Here is a 16,267-nt window from a genome sequence, read left to right as displayed (position 1 = left end):
AGTTCGGAGAACTTAACTCTAGAGAAAAACAAGGATTCAGACTGGTGCTTAACACAGACATACAAACTTGTACCTCAGTATAAAATCTGGCTGGTTAGCAACAGCTTTAATTAAAACACCTAATGAATTGGTGATGGACAGGGAAGCCTGGCGTCTGCTGTCCGTGGGGTCGCAAAGAGTCGGACATGACGGAGCGACTGAACTGAACTAAATGTTCTGTATTATTTGTTTGAAAATGTTATGCATTGCTACATAAACGTTAGAGTTAAAATGCTTTACAAATTAAACAAAAAATACCTTTCGTATATTCTGTTCTTTTGGAAGATATTTTTATCCCTTGAGGTTTCCCCTTCCCTATTATTGCTGATAATTCAGAATTGACTAAAATTGTTTAGAAAAGCTTTGTAAGTTGTTCCATTTTCCTGACTGCTCTTAAGTGAGTACATACTGGCTTAACATCCAGTAACTATTTTCTTAAGGAAATTTGCATGATGTGTGTTTTTGAGGTGTTCTTCTGCATTTACTTTGCATAGAATTTTCACCATATTTAAGCTTATTTCACATTTTAGTAAAATCCTCGCATCCAGTCTGAATGTATACATTTCTAAAATGTGCCTGTATTTAGCTGAGCTACATCTCTGATTATTTGGCCTGATGGGTTTCATTTGCAGCAGATTGTATTTAAAAGCTGTGGCTCTCTTGACACCTTGCAGAACAATTCAATCTCAGAACCATCAGGCTAGTTGAAGTCTCTCAGGTGGTGGTTATATTCACATCTGGTGTGCTCTTTCATATGGGGAGGGGGTCATTTAGAGTGACTGAAAACAGCATTTTCAAATGAAACTTTCCATTGGATGTGAAATTACAGCTCCCGTGCATTGGGGTGTGCTCATGGTGGAACAGACACGGGAGACAGCTGCCTGACAGGGTAGCTGATTTTTGACCTTCATTGGGTTTCAGTGGAATGGTGGACTAGCTTGTGTGAGGCTGGGGCACACATTGGAAAATGTCATGCCCACATGGTGCTCCGTGTCAGGCAGGCCATTTGGATAAGGAACAAGGCTGCCTAGAATGGGTTAGTTCTCCAAAAGCCTGGATGGAGGCGTAGTCCCCTCAGCTGGGTCCCAGGACAGTCCTGCCTTTCCCAGATCACTTGCCCTGGTCATTTGATGCCTGCCTTCCTACTGTTCATGCTGATGCAGATATTGCTGGGTTGACGCGCTCGGGTATAGCGTTAGGTGAAAGGTCATGGCACTCAGGGAGGTGAATGCTGTCCCGGGACCTCGGAGTCTGATGTCTTTGTGTACATGAAAGGCAAAGAAGGAAAAAAGGATTCCTGTTCTTTGAAATCATGGGTATTTCATTGGCAGCTCCATGCCTGCTTTATCCTGTGGGGCCTGATCTTCTTTTCTCAAGTGTATTGCAACCTTTCTCCGTTTTTGTGTGTGTAGTCTTTAATCTCAGGCATTTTCATTGATATAGACTATGGCCCTGCTGGAGTAAGGACTTTGAGCGGCTGATGTTCTGTTTTTCCTACCCAGAACATCTCTTTTTCCCCTCCTCTTTCTCTGGAGCCTGGGTCATATGGTAGGGGAGGGATTCTTGGTGGGACGACCCAGGCTGGGTAAATTTGTTCCATACCCTAGTTGTGCATGTGAGAACCTCAGGCCCACTCCTTTAAGCTTAATCCTCTAAATTCTTTGTCTTGTAGGAAGATGACGATTCAGAGACTGAAAAACCTGAGGCTGATGACCCAAAGGTATTTGGTGTTGGCTGTGGTGGGGTGGCTGGATATGAACAAGGCATTTTTAACATTATGGCTCAGTTCATATGTCTGGTTCCAGATCTGTCCCACTAACATACCATGCAACCAGTGTGATTTGAGGGGGTGGGGGTGGGTATCAACCCAGCTTTAAGAGAACTGGAGACCACCCTGGACTGTCTTGAGGCAGCTTAATTTGCAGCCCCCTACCTGTTCTCTAAATCCAGGTGGGCTTTGTAGGGTCTGTGCCCCATCAGGTGGGTTAGGTGTGGGAATGTTTTTAGAGTCAGGAAGCTACAAGGGCTGCCTCATGCACTGTGGGTTCTCTTTAGTTGTCCAGACGTGAAGAAGGGCCGTAGAGGGCCAGACAAAATGAGACCTCTCCCAGCTATTGGGGATGTTGAGCCTAAGCCTTGTTTTTCCAAGCAAGTGCCCTTCCACCCTCCAGTAAACCATACAGAATGGTTTGTTTTGAAACAGCATGGTCATTTCTTATTTTTCATCCCAGTAGCAGCTGAGAGTAATTCACACATCTTTGACCCCATTGTGATAAAGGTTAAGACACAGACACACAGCCCGCCTGCATCCCCCATGTTAGGGAGCCCTTGGAAATCAACACAAAACCCAGCTTTCAGGGTGACCCGACGCAGTTCTTGTGGAGGGTGAGCGTCGGAACCAGACTGAGCTCCACCAGCCCAGACACAACACAAAACCCAGCCTTCGGGGTGACCTGACGCAGTCCTCGTGGAGGGTGAGCGTCGGAACCAGACTGAGCTCCACCAGTTCAGACATCCTCTGGTCCCCAGTGGCCAGCAGAGGCCCCGTGACGGGGGTGGGGCAGAAAGACCGAGTCCCTGTGGCATCTCCCAGGACTAGAGATGGTCCCCAGCATGCGTTTCCTGTGTTCCCTGTGCTTCGTCCTGCTCCAGCTTCCTCTTCTGCCTAAGCTGGCGTCACACTGTCTTCCAGGTCTTAGTCTCCGCCTCAAACCCTTCCCACCCCTCCCTCTTCAGGAATTTTTCTGTCACATTTAAGTTTTACTTCAGTCAATATTTAACAATACTTTTGCTTTTCAAACCATTAATTTTGCATATTTCTGCCTTAAGTATGTGAAGTTTCTAGTGTTAGGATGTGTCACTGGAGATGTCATTTATTCTGTCAGCAAATGAGTTGATGTCATAACTCTCTTTTCCGCTAGATGGCCCTCCTTCCTACATTGGCTTTTTAAGATCTGCTTTTAATTTTTTACTATAGCACTTTTCAAAAGTTTTTTTTTTTAATTGGAGGATAATTTTTACAGTGTTGTGTTACTTTATGCTGTACAACAGTGTGAATCAGCTATAAGTATACATATATTCCCTCCCTCTTGAACCTCCCACCCACCCACCAATTTGGTTTCTTTACACAGTCAAAAGCAAGAATCCCAAAGAACTTCTGTTCATTTTGGTTTTATCTTTTGATGTTTTAAATACATTTTTAAAATTTTAAAATAACATACCTATTACATACTAACATAAGTAACATTTTTATGAGAAATTATCACCAAAAAAAAGAACAAAATTTTAGCATTTTACAAGTCTCCTTAATGTCTAATGTCTAGTTGAATAGGCAGCTATTAATAAGTTCTTATAGCTACTTCTGTGTTCGGTCTGTTGCCTTATGTTGTTTTGGTTGAAGAATTTGAGGAAACTGGCTTGATGCAGGCAGGTCATTGGAAAACAGTATTTTGGTAGCCCTACAAGTCCTTGTGGGTATACTCTGACGCTTCATCAAAACTCAGCAGATGGTAGTTTCCTAAAGATTAGTTGCATCAGGAATGTGAATCCCTATCAATGAACTGTTCGTTCTCTGCTTCGTTAAAATCCTTGGGTCTCTCCCACTATAAATGCCTGTTTTTCTCCTCCTTGATATCACATCATTAAACACTGGTGATTTGGACAGTGTCGGCTCACTGCATTATGTGGGTCCCCTAAATGTTGACACATTTAGTTCTACAGTGTCAAAAAAAGATGCTTATTTGTTAACAACATTACTGATCTCATCAGGCAAGTCAATAAATATCAGACAGCGATCATGCTTACAGTGGGAAGTAGGTATTTTCTCAGATTCTAGTCTTTGCTAGAGAATATGAATCTTATCGCCAGTAAATAACCATGAGAGAGTGACAGATTTAGTCTTTAAGAAAATGCCTGCCAACTACGTAAGTCTGAATAACTAGTTTGTCAGTTACTTTTTCAAGCGGAAATGATGTTCCATGAAGAAAGCAGCTTGTTCAGCTTGTAACCCAGTCACACAAAATGTTAAAAAAAAAAAAAGAACTCAGGTCAAGGATCAAGGTTAATCATTTTTACTGCTTCACCAGGGATATTCCTAAGTAAAATTGACTTTTTTTTTAATCGAAAATTAATTATTGCTAACTCTGTGTCCCTGCCTCAGTTTATTCTAAAGGGACAACAAGTTACATTGTTACTTCTATAAATGTAACAGTGAAAGTGAAGTTGCTCAGTCATGTCCCACTCTTTGCGACCCCATGGACTTTAGCCTACTAAGGCGCCTCCATCCAGGGGATTTTCCAGGCAAGAATACTGGAGTGGGTTGCCATTTCCTTCTCCAGGAGATCTTCCTGACCCAAGGATTGAACCCGGGTCTCTTTCATTGTAGGCAGACACTTTACCATCTGAGCCACCAGGGAAGTCCTGTAACAGTGAAAAGGGCAAATAAATATCTTACTCAGTGTTATACAAAGGGGTTTTGACCCTGTAGACCCCCAGGGGTCCACAGATCAACTTTGAGAACCACTGTTCTTCAAAACCAAAAATCTTAGGTGGGTAATGTTAGTTAACTGATAGCTGCTTTCATTGCCCTCTGCATGTCCATTGGCTGCTAACCTCATGGGGGTCTTGAGCCATGTTGAGGGCAGCAGAGCATCCCAAGGATGATAAACCTGCATCATCAAATCTGCCTCGTTTGTTTCATGAGGATTAACAAAATGTAACAGACACTTAGCTTTCAGTAGTTAGTTGTGATGACCAGCGCCCCCTTGGCTCGCTTCCCAGGCCAGCCACACGTGTCACTGGGCTTGTTTTGGGATTTTGGAAGCCGCATTTTAAACCGGAGTGTGCTCTCTCTGAGGAGAGCAGAGGTGAGGGGACTTAAAATGACGTCAGGTGGAGAAAGTTAAGGAGCTGGGCGAGGGAAGACCAGGGCATTGCTGGAAGTTCTGTCTGTTTGAAGGTCTGATGAGGGCAGGGTGGTGGCAGCCCCATGCGGAACTCAAGGAATGCAGAGAATTTCAGGGAAGATGTTTGCCTTCACATAATGAAGTCAAGTGGGCCTTAGGAAGCATCACTGCGAACAAAGCTAGTGGAGGTGATGGAATTCCAGTTGGGCTTCCATTTCAAATCCTAAAAGATGATGCTGTGAAAGTACTGCACTCAATATGCCAGCAAATTTGGAAAACTCAGCGGTGGCCACAGGACTGGCAAAGTTCAGTTTTCATTCTAGTCCCAAAAGAATGCTCAAACTACTGCACAGTTGCACTCATCTCACATGTTAGTAATGATCAAAATTCTCCAAGCCAGGCTTCAACAATACGTGAACCGTGAACTTCCAGGTGTTCAAGCTGGATTTAGAAACGGCAGAGGAACAGATATCAAATTGCCAACATCCGCTGGATCATCGAAAAAGCAAGAGTTCCAGAAAAACATCTGCTTTATTGACTGTGCCAAAGCCTTTGACTGTGTGGATCACCATAAACTGTGGAAAATTCTTAAAGAGATGGGAATACCAGACCACCTGACCTGCCTCTTGAGAAATCTGTATGCAGGTCAGGAAGCAACACTTAAAACTGGACATGGAACAGCAGATTGGTTCCAAATCGGGAAAGGAGTACGTCAAGACTGTATATTGTCACCCTGCTTATTTAACTTATATGCAGAGTACATCATGAGAAATGCTGTACTGAATGAAGCACAAGCTGGATTTAAGATTGCCAGGAGAAATATCAATAATCTCAGATATGCAGATGACTCCACCCTGATGCCAGAAAGCAAAGAACTAAAGAGACTCTTGATGAAGAGGAAAGTGAAAAGGCTGGCTTAAAACTCAACATTCAGAAAACTAAGATGGCATCTGGCCCATTACTTCATGGCAAATAGATGGGGAAACAGTGACAGACTTTATTTTGGGGGGCTCCAAAATCACTGCAGATGGTGACTGCGGCCATGAAATTAAAAGACACTTGCTCCTTGGAAGAAAAGTCATGACCAACCTAGACAGCATATTAAAAAGCAGAGACATTACGTTGTCGACAAAGGTCTATCTAGTCAAAGCTATGGTTTTTCCAGTAGTCATGTATGGATGTGAGAGTTGGACCATAAAGAAAGCTGAGCGCCAAAGAATTGATGCTTTTAAACTGTGGTGTTGGAGAAGACTCTTTGAGAGTTCCTTGGACTAGAGAGAGATCCAACCACTTCATCCTAAAGGTAATCAGTTCTGAATATTTGTTGGAAGGACTGATGCTGAAGCTGAGGTGAAGAACTCACTCATTTGAAGACCCTGATGCTGGGAAAGATTGAAGGCGGGAGGAGAAGGGGACGACAGAGGATGAGATGGTTGGATGGCATCACTGACTCAATGGACATGAATTTGAGTAAACTCCTGGAGTTAGAGATGAACAAGGAAGCCTGGCATGCTGTAGCCCATGGGGTCGCAAAGAGTCAGACACGACTGAGCGACTGAACTGAACAAAGAACCACCCATCTTCTCAGGCCAAAAGTGGGTCAAGCTGCTTCAGGAGGTAGTGAACTCTATTTCTGGGCCTTTTATGAAACCACTAGTCACCAGTGTCCTAAAAGAAATGTGAGGGTTTGAGTTGGAGTAAACCCCCAAGGTGCTTCTTTGGAAAGGACTTGGCATTGTGGATAAGCAAAGTTGTGTATTTTCCAACTTTATTATCTGTTGACTTTGGGAATACAAAAGTAGAATACGGAGACTGGAAACGGCCCTCATTTTTATCCCACTGATGTTTGGAGTTACCTATGAGTGCTGCTGCTTCTAAGTCGCTTCAGTCATGTCTGACTCTGCAACCCCATAGATGGCAGCCCACCAGGCTCCCCCGTCCCTGGGATTCTCCAGGCAAGAACACTGGAGTGGTTGGCATTTCCTTTTCCAATGCATGAAAGTGAAAAGTGAAAGTGAAGTCACTCAGTCGTGTCCGACTCTTAACCAACCCCATGGACTGCAGCCCACCAGGCTTCTCCGTCCATGGGATTTTCCAGGCAAGAGTACTGGAGTGGGGTGCCATTGCCTTCTCTGACCTTTGAGTGCAGAGTCCCATATTTGGGAGTTTGAGGAAGAAATGAGACTCTCCAGGTCCCACTGCCCCCCACCCCCCTACTCCCCCAACAGAGGGAGCATGTGTTCCTGATCCATCAGCCCAGGGTGGCAGGGATCGGACCCTGGGGTTGGCCCTAAACCAGAGAAGAGGGGCTTGGAGGAGATGGCAGAGTGTCCCGCAGGAAGCAGGACGCGGGGCACTTATCAGATCTTGTTCTCACCTCGCCTCAGCAAGCAGCCAGACTCAGGTGTTCTGGTTACTGAACAGAAGGTGGCGCTGCTGTCCTAGACAGAGGCAGACTGGGCGGGGCAGCCCTCTGGCTCCTCACCGCAGGGATGGGCCCCTGAAGCTCAAGTGCTTCCTCCATCTGTTTGCCCTTGGCCCACAGGTTTCCCTTTCTCCACCCTCCTTTGTCCTTGTTTTACCTTGGTTGCCCTGGAACTTTTCCCCTTGTTTATTTTTTCCCCACTCCCACTGTTCCTGTAGATAAAGGTATTTCCACTCAACCCACTGTCCCTGACACGCTCTCTTCCTCTGCAAACAAAACACAGGCACTGATGAGCTGGCACAGGTGAGCTGGAGCAGCCTGTGGGCAACTCACTGGGAGGCCCAGCCTCCCATTGCGGGGCGAGGCGCGCTGGTCCAGGCTTTGACCCGGGGAAGGAATCCTCCAAGCCCAAGGAGCAAACATCTGTCAAAACAAAATAGTGTTTCTGGGTCAAGAAGGTGACATTGGGTGGAGAAAAAAATTGTTCCAGCATTTTTTAAAAGGCGTGAACAACCCCAGTTCAGAGAAAGCATTTCAATAATCCTTTAAGCCCCAAAAGTAGTGCAAAAATGGGGAATTCACAACCCAGAGCCAGTCTAGTGGGTTTGGAGTCGGAAGACCTGGGTTGAGCGCTGGCGTGGCTTCCATCCAGTTGTGGGCCAACAGGCAAACTTCAACCACTCTGGGCACGTCTGAAGTCAGGGCTGTGATACCAGGCAGTGATGGCAGCGATAGGGGAGAATGTGTAGGAATGTCTTCTTTCTCAGCCTAAGATGGAGTTTTGAGCGATGTTCGGCAGTCTGATTCTATGTCCCCATCCTGGAGGTCAAAAGTTACTATAGTTTCTCAGTTCACAGCATCCTTGGTGTCATGGGAATTTTTCACAGAACTCCTAGGCCAAAAGAAATAACAGTTCTGTTCAGTAAGTAATGTTCTCCAGTCAGCATCAGTGTCCTCGTGATTTAATGTGTTACTGTTCGGTGGCTAACTCTTGACTGTAGCCCACCAGGCTCCTCTGGGATTTCCCAGGCAAGGATACTGGAGTGGGTTGCTGTTTCTGTCTCCAGGCAATGTTGCCAACCCAGGAATTGAACCTGCGTCTCCTGCAATGGCAGTCAGGTTCTTTACCACGGAGCCACCTGGAAAGCCCCACAATTTAGTGTAGCCTCGTTGGAAAAACAACCCATAAATTGGTGTGGTATCAGACAAGATGTCGAGTAACTGCTGTTTCCCTTGAAATTTGTAAATTTCATGGCCACTTCCTGGGGTGCCTTGACAGACAGTTTGGCAGTGTGGCACTGCTGCATTGGTGGATACTCATAGAGTTTCAGAGCAGTGGGGCTTGGTGGAGGCCTGGCTCAGCAGGGTGAGTGGGCTTCTGCCTTCAGTGGCTGCATGTACACACCTGAACTCCCTCAAGAAGAACCAGCGTCCTGGTCACCAAGTGTTATTAATTGACCTGGAACTGAGATGAAGGATTTGCCTAGGGCAGAACTGACTCAATAACTTGTACTCTTCCTGTCCTCTCCAGCCGCTTCTCCCCAGCCCAGCATTATTAATGATCTTTGAAAATGTCAGAATCAAAGGCCTGGAGACTGAAAGCAGCCCACAGAGCTTGTTTCCCAGGAGTTTGTTGTTGACACCCATTCTAGGAAAAACTTCAGGAGCCTGCCAGCATTCTCTTAGTGACCACGCAAGGAAAGAGGCGCCAGCTTCCGCAGGATCTGTGCAGAGCAAGATGCTTTCCTCCCTGGGCTTTGGGTCTGTTGGCTGTACCTCTGGAATCAGAAAGGGAGACGCCAGACTTTTCATGAACAAGCAGCATAGGGTTCTAGTCATCCTGAAGGATACTCCAGAGACAGGCTGTGGGGGTGGCAGAGGAACCAGAGGGTCTTTGCAGCCAGCGGAGATGGGCCATTGTGTGCCTTTGCTTGGTGAGCTTCTGGGGAAGCCTCCCTTGTGGATTGTTCTACTGAGAATTCTTTTTCAGGATGGGAGAGCAAAGGTTATCTTGTTAGAGTTTAAATGTGGGCCTCTTAGAGGTCTTTGACATGGAAAGGGTCATATGGCTCTTTTTCTGGTGGTTATCCTGTCAGGGTTTTGTTTTTGTGTGTATCTTGTTGTCAGACTATCATAATAGCAAGACTAAATATTTAATGAAAGAAAAAAATCACCTAATACCATGATCCTGACAGTGTAGCCATTTTCATTCTTCCATCTTTGTTGGTTTGCCTGTGTAATAGGGTAACTATTTTGTATCTGGTTTTGTTCTCGTTTGTATTATAAACATCTTCAGTGTTGCAGTAGTCTGGGTAATTCTATAATGTTGTTTTAGTCTGACTCTTTTGCGACCCCATGGACTAGTCCATCAGGCTCGTCTGTCCATGGGATTTCTCAGGCAAGAATCCTGGAGTGGGTTGCCATTTCCTTCTCCAGGAAATCTTCCTGACCCAGGGATCGAACCTGTGTCTTCTGCATTGGCAGGTGGATTTTTCTTACCTCTGAGCCACCTGGGAAACCTAATTCTATAATAGCATGACATAAATGAAAAATTACACCTGAGAATTACAGGTGGGTTTTATATCTCAATAGAACTGCTTTAGGAAAGATTGTTTTTATACTTTTCTAAATACCTTCAACAAATGGAGAATGATGACGAGGTTGAGATTCACCAACATTTGTTCTAGTAGTAACAACACATTTTTTAACACCAATTCTCTTAGTCCTTCTCATATTCAGCTAAGATAAAATCCAGAAATGGCACATCAGAGTAGCAAAATATGAAAGTATTTTTGTAGTTGTTGGCTAAAGTGTTGTATAGGCAATTTCTTTTCAGTGAGAGTGACAGACAGGAAATGTGCCGTGCTCTTCACACAAGTCACAAGAAATAATTCATTCTTTAAAATGTAAGTTCTCGTTGGAAGTCCGCGGGATTGTTCACCCAGTAAGGGAGGCTGGCTCAGTAGGATTCAGGATTTAGTAGCATTTCTTCTGTAAGCCCCCAGGAAGTCTCTAGGCTAAGGACGGGGTGGCAGCACCCAGTGTGTAGGTGATTAAGTCCTCAGGACCTGCCCTTCCGTTCACGTAAACTCAGACATTACTCACTGGGGCCTGATCACTGTAGTTAAAAGATAATAGATCTGGCCGTCTTCTCCTTAAGTGGAGGGTGTAATACCTGCCTGCCTGTGACCTACTGTGGAGTCATTGCTGGAGAGGAATTTCACCTCCTGGCTCTTCAATGTTGGGTGGCCCAGATAGTAAAGAATCTTGCCTGCAATGCAGGAGGAGACCCAGGTTCAATCCCTGAGTCAGGAAGATCCCCTGGAGAAGGGAATGGCTACCCACTCCAGTATTCTTGCCTGGAGAATTCCATGGACAGAGCAGCCTGGCTATCTCTAGTTCATGGGGTCACAAATAGTCGGACTTAACTGAGCAACTAACACTTTCACTTTTTCCAATGGTTGAACCAAGGGTTTCATAGAAATTGTGGCTATTCACAGCCTCCTAGTCTCAAGGGAGGAGGCAATAAGTTGGGAAATGGTATTTCTAGGCTTTGCAGTCAGGCTGGGGTTTGAATTCCAACGTTGACATTTACAGGCAAGAAACTCCTTCATTGTATTTTGCCTCGGTTTGCTCCTCTGTGAAATGGAAATAATAGTTTGCCTTACGGTGGTGTTATGAGACTTGATGGATGTATGTTAATGTCTGGTGAGTTCTGTCTAGGGTATGAGGAGGAGGATATATGTTTGGTCCCTCCATCTTGGTTTTCATTTCCTGCCTGCCCCGGTGTTGTGGCTTCCAGACCCATGATCCTTTTAAGTACTGATTAGAAAGAAAAAAAAAGTATGACTCACCTAAGCGCAGAGAAGGAAATGGCCCTTGACCATTCCCGGCTTGTGAGCCATCCAGTCTTGTCTTCTGGCTGTTGTATTTGGCCTTTGAACTGTTGAAAATACCCAGGCCTATTTACCACCAGCATTGCCTTGCTATCACCACAGTGAGTGGCCATTTGGCCTTCTTTTGGGCTGCTCTTGAACAAGGCAGAGGTGGTCTTCACAGAGTAAGTGACAGAATTTGCACACCAGGGAGAACCCACCCACCCCAGGCTAGGGTCTGCAAGTCCATTTGGGTGATGATCTGATCTGAGCAGCAGACAGAAGGACAGAGGCAGGGCAAGCTGTGCAAATAGTTCTCTTGTCCAGATTGAAAGAAATTCAAGGTAGGTCCTTTGTCTCACCGCCTTCAGAAGGCAGCTTGGCTACATGTGTAGCCGAAACACCACTGGGAGAAACGTTGCGGTTGCTGGGAGTTGTGATCTCCTGCAAAGGGAAGAAGGACCACTACTGTCCCTCTCACCCCCCATCCTGGCAGCCCCGCAGCTGCCAGCAGGACCTTCTTGACTGCACTTGCCCCGCTCAGCTGAAGTGGAGACTCCCAGGCGCCCCACCCTGCCCCTGCGCGGTTCTGCATCCAAGAAGGAGCCGCTGCATGCCCGGTCCACCCGCCCATTAGCCGAGCAGGCCCCAGCAGACTTCCTTCCCTTCGGGGCCACATGCCACGGATTTCTAACCAAGGTGTGGCTGGGTGCCTCCTTCCCCAGTGAGGACTTAGCTTTTCGAAATTTGTGTTGTAGAAGGGAAGCTGCCTGTCTTTAGGGATCCAACACTTCTCACCTCTGTTTCTTGCTTCAGTCCATGTCCCTTGAGATGCTACTGTAGGATTCCTGGGTTTGATAGGATTTTACTCATTTGTATTGAAATTGGGCTTCCTAGGTGGTAAAGAATCCCCCCGCTGCATCTTCAAGTGTCTTGAATCAGATCTGTGGTTTCGTTTGAAATAGTCAGCATAGTCTCCCCTTGGGAGGTGGCTCCAGCCAGAGCTTGCCTTCACATGGAGCCTGGGTGGGTCCACGTGACAGAGGCTCAGCACCATGCGGAGCCATGGGCATTACCAAAGCCAGGATTTCAGAGAGACTGTTCCTCCCCCCTCCCTGCCTTTGCTTCCATCTCCAAGGCCAGCCCTGGAGCTGGCTTAGTTTGTCTTGGCAGACGCCTGTTTAACCCTTTCCTGTAAAAACCTCTCTGCTTGTGGAGCTGAGCCTTTCCAGCAGTGAGCTGGGGGTGAAGGCAAGTCCATTGAATCCGAAATGGCCCCACTAGCTTCCGCCCATTTTTCTGATAAGTTGAGTGTTTCCATCCGCAGGCGGGCAGCCTGCCGTGGCAGTGGCCCAATCCTAACCATCAGGATACAACTGAAGGAAATGGGCTTTCTCCTGGGCTCTCCTGGGTGTGTAGGTTAAGCAACCCCTGCCGGGGGGCTGCGCCTCATGGGGCTGCCCCCACTCGGCTGGGTTCAGTGACAGCCGCTGAGTCTTGGGGTTCCTGCCTCTCGGTCCATGCCCCCAACACTGTCAGACCACGATGATTTTATTCTGGAGCTTGGAGCCATTTGGAATGGCTGCTTTCTGGGCATCCTGAAGTGACTCAGGTGTCACAGAAAACCTCGTTTGTCCATCAGCTTGAAGCCTTCAGGCAGCCTTCTCGGGGCTTCCTTGGCTCTTGAAACAGCAGGATTGTCTGCCCACAAGTTCACGAGGCTGTCATGAGAACTAGATGAGATCTTTCACTGACGTGCTTAGCATGATACCTAACATTATTCTCCAAGACTGAGTTCTGTTCGATTCACATGCCCAGTGTTTGGCCCATTGCCTGGTATGTAATAAATGCTTGATAAGTTATTTGTGGAATAAATAGATGAATTAACTTTATAGTAATTTTTTTTTTTTTTTTGCCTTCAGATCAGAAGCAACAAGGTAGACTTGAGGTGTTTTAAATTCGGTATTGGTGCGTGCCCCCGCCACACACACACCTCCCTGCCTATCCCGTCACCAGCCTCTATTGCAGTTCTGCTCCTTTAGCTCCTCTGCTACCTTTCTTTCTGATGTCGAGTCCACACGTTGAAACTCCCTGTGGCCTTTAACAGGTTTGGAGTCTGGGGGTTCAAGCACTGAAGGTGATGTTTGCTTTGAAACCCTAAACTGGACTGAAGAAAAACTGACCACTGGCTGGTTAGGCGTGGGTGGCGGCGGGGAGGAGGGGAGGGTGTGTGGCGGTGTGTGTGTCTGTGATCAGTGTTTGAGCACCTGTTGTAGGCAGGGCACTGACTGTTGCAGGTGCTGGGAACACAGTGGTAAATAAGACAGAACACAGAACTGGGCAGATGTCCTCTCGTTGGCCAGATGGGGGTGGGGTGGAGGCCTGCTTCCTTGAGTGTAGGTCTGAAGTCTAAAGGGGGCTTCCTAGGCCGGAGTGGGGGACGGGATGATCCAGGGAGCTGCCTTGCCGGGAGCCTGGTGCAGGGGAGGAGGCCAACATGACCAGCAGAGCGTGCCCGGGGCCTCAGGCCACAGTGAGGGTTCTTTTTAAGTGGGATCTCTGCTCATGGAGTGCGACATCACCAGGGCTTTGTAACTGCTCAGGAGCCCCAGGTCTCAGAGGACAGAAGATTTGGGAGGCTTTGTTTCTCTGATCTGCCTCCCCAGCTGCCCCCTACTTTTAAGATGCAGCATTTCATCATCGGCCAGAAAACCTAGTCTGGAACATTTCTTTCCCCTGGAGTGGGGCGCAGCTGTCCTTTGCCCTCTGCTCAGAGGGTTTTCTCTGTGCATAGTGCTCCCGAACGTGGGGAGAAGAGGCAGAGTTTAGATTTGGCGGAATCCAGCTGCCAGCTTGCCTTGTCTCAGGTTGGACCCCAGAGCTTCGAGTGCACTTTGTGGGGCTGGCTCTCAGAAGGGTTCATGAAGTGTTGGCTGTAAATAAACCTCCATCCTTGCCACTAGGAGCTGCCGCTCCTCTGCTGAGTAAACCCTCCAGCTCCCGTGGCCGCTTGTCGCGCGTCATGGAGCCATATTGTTTTCACTTCCTTCCTCTGCTCTGGTCACGGTTTTGCTGGTGGCTGGAGTTTTACATTCTCTGCAGGGGAACCACATCTCAGATTCCGTAATTCCTAAAAATGCGGCCCCTGCCACAGGGCTGTTAGATTCTTCCAAGTCTCAGGCACGATTAACTGCACAACCAAAATTGTGAGGTTCAGATCACAGCCCTCCCGGGATGGCCCCAGCCCACGGCAGCTGCCTCACACCCTGGTTGGAGGGACTTAAGCCCTGGGAGAGTAGGGGGTGCAGATGGTCTGAAGAGAGGCGTCAGGGTTCTCCTTCCTCCTTTCTCACTTGGCTCCGCGGGACGATGCGGATTTTGTTTTGCTTTGTTTTTCCTGTGTCTGAACAGGACTTGAACTGGAGAGCAGAAACCAGGTTTGCCTGGCCTCTCCCCCTGGGAACTGCTGTGTGCAGTGCTCTCCCAGGCAGGATGCCCTGTCGCCACTTTCCTGAGGAACCGGGTGAAAAGCCCCCCGGGGTGTCTGAGGGGGCGTGTGCTGTCACGCCAGGTCTGTCCAGGTCTCCGAGACTCATGCCTTCCGGCTGATGCAGACAGTTATCTGTCTGATAACTGGATCTCCAGGCTGAGTTCATTTCTGTGGCCAACGGAATATCCACCTGGAGGCCAGGGAGGGTGGATTCGTGCAAGTCAAGGCAGGTGTCCTGTGAGCCTTCTGAAACCCTGCTTTGAGGGAAGGAAAGGAACAGTGGGTTTTTGTTGCTTTTTGCTCGTGTCCTCTCCTGCTCCCCTCCTGCTTCTTTAAGGATATACCAAGTCTCTCGCTAGCAGGTTTTGTCAAACCGGTTTCTTGAACTGCTGGCAGTTTAATGTGTGAACCTTCCTTCAATCTCCTAAGGAGATAGCCCTTTTAAATACTTCATCAGTTGTTTTTTCCAACACCATGGCTGGCTTCCAAGATAACTATCCTGCACTTTGTTCATTTTTGTGCTGAATTCCTGGTATCTGAGGCATGACTATCCCTATGGGTCTTTGGGTTGAATGTGAAGCCCCGTTCTCACCCCTAAAGCAGCTTTCATTGGATGAAAGTTGCCTCGATGGACAATTGAGCATAAGTGGTTCTAAAAAGCATCTCTGGGGTATTTGACGCCTGTCCTCAGTGGTCTCACCGGACGCCCTGACTCTCCTTCCTTGCTGGACTTCCTTCAGCATCCCCTAATGTCCTGCAGCCAACTCCATTCCGAGAACATGTGTTGCCATGGCTCCAGGTCCTTATGGCGTCTAGTACAGCCCCTCTCAGGCTCACGTTGGGGCAGCGGGGGGTCAGGCTCCTTTCGGATCTGGAAGCACTTGGGTCGTCGGCTTTCTTCTTCAGGGGCACCTTGGTACCAAGCCAAATGCCCAGGAGCTCAGCAAACCCACAGCCCTCTGGTCCACGTCAGAGGGCAGAGGAATTCCCTGCTAAAGCGTAACAAGGTGTGGCCAGCAGGAGGCACAGAGTCCCATTGTTGGATTCTCCAGGGCCTTAGGAATCACACAGGCGCCTGTGACGCAAGTTGGGGATCTCAACAAGCAGATTCCAAAGCCTTGCTGTAGTTTGTGGCTCCCAGCCTGCGGAGGCTCAGTTAGGTGTTTGGCTTTTGGGGTTGTCTCAAGGCAGGAGGGTCTTTGCTTTCGGTCGGGTCCCTGTGCTTGCAGAAAACGTGGAGCCGAAGTCCAGCTGGGAAGGGGCGAGGGTCAGAGCTTCTTTCCGGGGGTGCTGGTTTGGAATTAAATAAGAGGCTGTAGTTTCATGGGACTTGAAGTGCACGCTCTGAGAGTAGAAAAGCAGAGACTAGTTGTCCTATTGAAACCAACTACCAGGTTAATTTGGGGAGGGGAGCATGTATAGAAAGATAAATCTGGGAGAAAATGAGGAGCCAGGTCAAAAAAGGAAAGCCTGAAAGTAGTAGAAAAAAGACTTCCTGTGTGTGATTTTGCCCCATCATCTCTTTTTCTCCCCA

The 16,267-nt window shown here is 47.6% G+C and overlaps 1 protein-coding gene across 2 annotated transcripts in view; it reads left to right on the top strand.

The window, feature by feature from the left end:
- The window catches only part of SAP30BP (SAP30 binding protein), a 32,372-nt gene that overhangs the window by 2,062 nt on the left and 14,043 nt on the right, over window positions 1–16,267 (top strand). For both annotated transcript variants that reach the window (XM_052657444.1, XM_052657443.1), the window contains exon 3: window positions 1,712–1,759. In XM_052657444.1, coding sequence (XP_052513404.1) covers window positions 1,712–1,759 — 48 coding nt within the window. The remainder of the gene's footprint in view (window positions 1–1,711; window positions 1,760–16,267) is intronic.

This window comes from Budorcas taxicolor, chromosome 19 (assembly GCF_023091745.1).
Source record: "Budorcas taxicolor isolate Tak-1 chromosome 19, Takin1.1, whole genome shotgun sequence".
NCBI classification, from domain to species: Eukaryota; Metazoa; Chordata; class Mammalia; order Artiodactyla; family Bovidae; genus Budorcas; species Budorcas taxicolor.
The sequence above is the reverse complement of the archived record's forward strand: the minus strand, read 5'-3'. Positions and strand labels throughout refer to the sequence as shown.